General features: G+C 53.5%; 1 protein-coding gene across 1 annotated transcript; it reads left to right on the plus strand.

Moving 5' to 3' along the window:
* Positions 1-493: 493 nt before the first annotated feature.
* LOC135913398 (uncharacterized) lies at positions 494-2,676 on the plus strand. The gene has a single exon (XM_070538059.1). It carries the CDS (start codon positions 593-595, stop codon positions 2,378-2,380), a length of 1,788 nt encoding a protein of 595 aa, XP_070394160.1. The 5' UTR covers positions 494-592; the 3' UTR covers positions 2,381-2,676.
* The last annotated feature ends 322 nt before the right edge of the window (positions 2,677-2,998 follow it).

The raw sequence follows: 2,998 nt of genomic DNA on the forward strand, positions 1-2,998 counted from the left end.
ACGATAGTACTGTGACGCATTAACGGGCTTCATGAAACACAATACTGCGGGAGCGACTAGGAGACCAGTGGCTCCTATTCAGCCGGCAAGTGTCACCAGATGCACGTTTGTTTGTGCGCATTACTTCATCGGCACCCACCACTTATAATGATAGCTTCACGCTCGCCGGCGCTAGTTGAAGATCCTCACTGCAAAATTAGCCTTCTTGTAGGACAAACGTGAAAGCATAACCAGTTGCATAGTTACATACAGTAAACCCGGGCATGGTAGCTGTTACGCTGCTCACACAAGATTACTAGGGAATGTGCCGCTCATGGTTCTGCGGCACCTCTCTTTAAGGTCCTTCTGTAAAGTTTGTCTATCCTGAAGAAGTAGCGTCAGCACTCAGTGAACAACTTCTCGGTTCAAATGCATGTACAAAACAGAAATGATCTCAGGAGGCTGAACCGATTTCAGTGAAACTTGCTGCACTTCACACGGAAAGACACTCCGCAACCTCCCCGACCACTCCAAGGAATTCCTCCTTCAGACTTTCAACAATGCCTGGGACAGCGGCTGCTTGCCGAGCGCTTGGACATCCTCTCTTATTTCTATGATTCCGAAGCCGGGCAAACCTCCCTCCCTTTCTAACCTTCGCCCTATCTCCTTGACGTCGTGTGTTGGCAAGACCCTTGAGCGAATGGTTTTGACTCGCCTCTCTGATCTTATTGAAGCGAAAGATTTCTTCCCCCACTCTCTTATCGGCTTTCGACGGCGCGTCTGTGCACAGGACATGTTCCTGATCCTCCAGCACACCTTTCTCTCACCCAATCCCAGCCAGATCCACGCTCTTGTGACTGTTGATGTCCGCAAGGCCTTCGATGGTGTGTGCCACGACCATATCCTGTCTCAGATCTCCTCCCTGGACTGCGGACACCGCATGTACTCTTATCTCCGCTCCTTTCTCTCTAACCGAGTGGCTCGTTTCCGAGTGGACACACATCTGTCCGATCCCCACCCGCTCACCCGTGGCACTCCTCAAGGTGCTGTTCTCTCTCCTATCCTTTTTAATCTTGCTATGACCCCTCTCGCATCCCAACTAGCCCAGATTCCTGACCTCCACCACATCTTTTATGCCGACGACATCACCCTCTGGTGTTCGTCTGGTTCTCCCGGTCACGTACAGGACACCCTGCAACGTGGCCTCGATCTCATCAACTCCTTTCTCCCCACTGCTGGCTTGTCACCTGCTCCGGAGAAATCCGAGCTTCTCCTTCTTAACTACTCCTCATACCAGCGCTCCCACAACGCCCTAATCTCCCTACATCTTTCCGGCTCTCCCATTCCTGTTGTCCCACAATGCAAAGTTCTTGGCTTCCCGTTACATGCAGCCAAGAATGTGCAAGCCCTACACCACGCGGTCAGGACTTGTCACTCGGTAACTCACCTCCTGCGGCGCGTGGTCACTCGGCGCTCGGGCCTCCACGAGGCTCATGCGTGCCGAGTTGCCCATGCGCTCGCCCTCAACAAGTTCCTGTACTTTGTGCCTTACGTTTCCTTCACCCACACTCAGCTTAACACCCTCGAAACCGCCCTTGTTGGCCTCTACAAGGCAGCTCTCAACCTCCCTATCACCACCTCCACTGCTAAGCTCTTTGCCACAGGCCTCTTCCATCCTCTTCGTTCTCTTCTCTCTCTCCACCGTGACTCCCAGCTTGCCCGGCTTTCTCTTACCCGTCAGGGTCAGTGGTTACTGGCCCAGGCGGGTATCTCTCCCATTCCCGTTTCCTCCTTTACCTCTCCAAAATCCACCCCGGCGCCCAATCTTCGCATTCTCCCCCTCCCGTCTAATATGTCCCCTGTCCTGCATGCCGGCCGTCGTCACGCGGCCGCGCAGCATCATTCCCCCCTCTTTACTACCCAGGGAGTAGCCTACACGGATGCCTCTTTCATAGCCCCTCGAGGTTCCTGTGGCTACGCTATCTACCATCCCCACCTCCCAGCACCTGAAACTCACACGAGTGGGCCGTACCTACACCCTCCGGATGCACTCTCTCTCGAGGTCCTTGCCATTGTACATGCCCTACAATCATTTCCCTCCCTGCCCTCGCTCCCAGAGTACACGATATACACCGACTCCCAAGCCGCCATTCGCCACATACAGAACCGCACCCTACCCCATTCACTCCAACAAGAGGTCGAACGAGCGGTCTCCGCACTGCAACCTTCCACCGTTTTCCTCCGCTGGGTCCCTGGGCATTCGGGGATTGACGGCAATGAGCTGGCCCATCAGCTCGCCCGTGATGTTTTTAACCGGGCACCGTTGATCCCCTGGTCGGGGCCCTCGCAGGATTCTGGGGGACTCTCCCTGCGCCGCACTATCAAGGAAGTTTACCTCTAGCTCCGTCTCGACAAGCGCCTCTACCCTCCCCCTCATCCATCACTCACTGTGCCGGAGGCTCGCCTTCTGCGGCACATCCAAATGAATGCACTGGTTACCCCTTCCCGCCTCTTTCTCTATCGCTATCGCTCCGACCCCTCCTGTCCCAACTGCCCGTCTACTTATGCAGACCTATCCCATTGCCTATTCTACTGTCCGACTGCTCAGCAATCAAGTTCCTACCCTCCCCCTTCGCTTTCCATCACCACCTGGCTCGACTGGCTTGGCGCTGAAGGTGAAGAAGAACAGCGTCGACTGGCCGCCCAGGCGGTCGATATCCTCGGCCTGTAATTTTTGGCTGAATAAAAGTCTTATACTACTAGTACTACTACACGGAAAGTTATGTAAGCAGCTTTAGTCATTAAAATTATGATGCAGGCTCTAATACTTTTTACGAAAATTTCCTGAGCGCAGTATGTTTCAAAAATATGGAAGCCGGGAGTTTACAAATTTGCAGCTCAGCATCAGAAGCAGATGTCGCAGTTATGTAAACTGCATCGGTTAAAGTCCCTAAAGCTGGCAAATTTGGTTGATGGGCTTACAGCTCATGTCAATTTGTTTGAGTGATTTCGAGGGTTT

The sequence above is a fragment of the Dermacentor albipictus genome, chromosome 4, assembly GCF_038994185.2.
Source record: "Dermacentor albipictus isolate Rhodes 1998 colony chromosome 4, USDA_Dalb.pri_finalv2, whole genome shotgun sequence".
Classification (NCBI taxonomy): domain Eukaryota; kingdom Metazoa; phylum Arthropoda; class Arachnida; order Ixodida; family Ixodidae; genus Dermacentor; species Dermacentor albipictus.

Excerpts from the sequence above, each read along its gene's own strand:
- LOC135913398 (XM_070538059.1), top strand. The coding sequence starts at position 593 with ATGATTCCGAAGCCGGGCAAACCTCCCTCCCTTTCTAACCTTCGCCCT.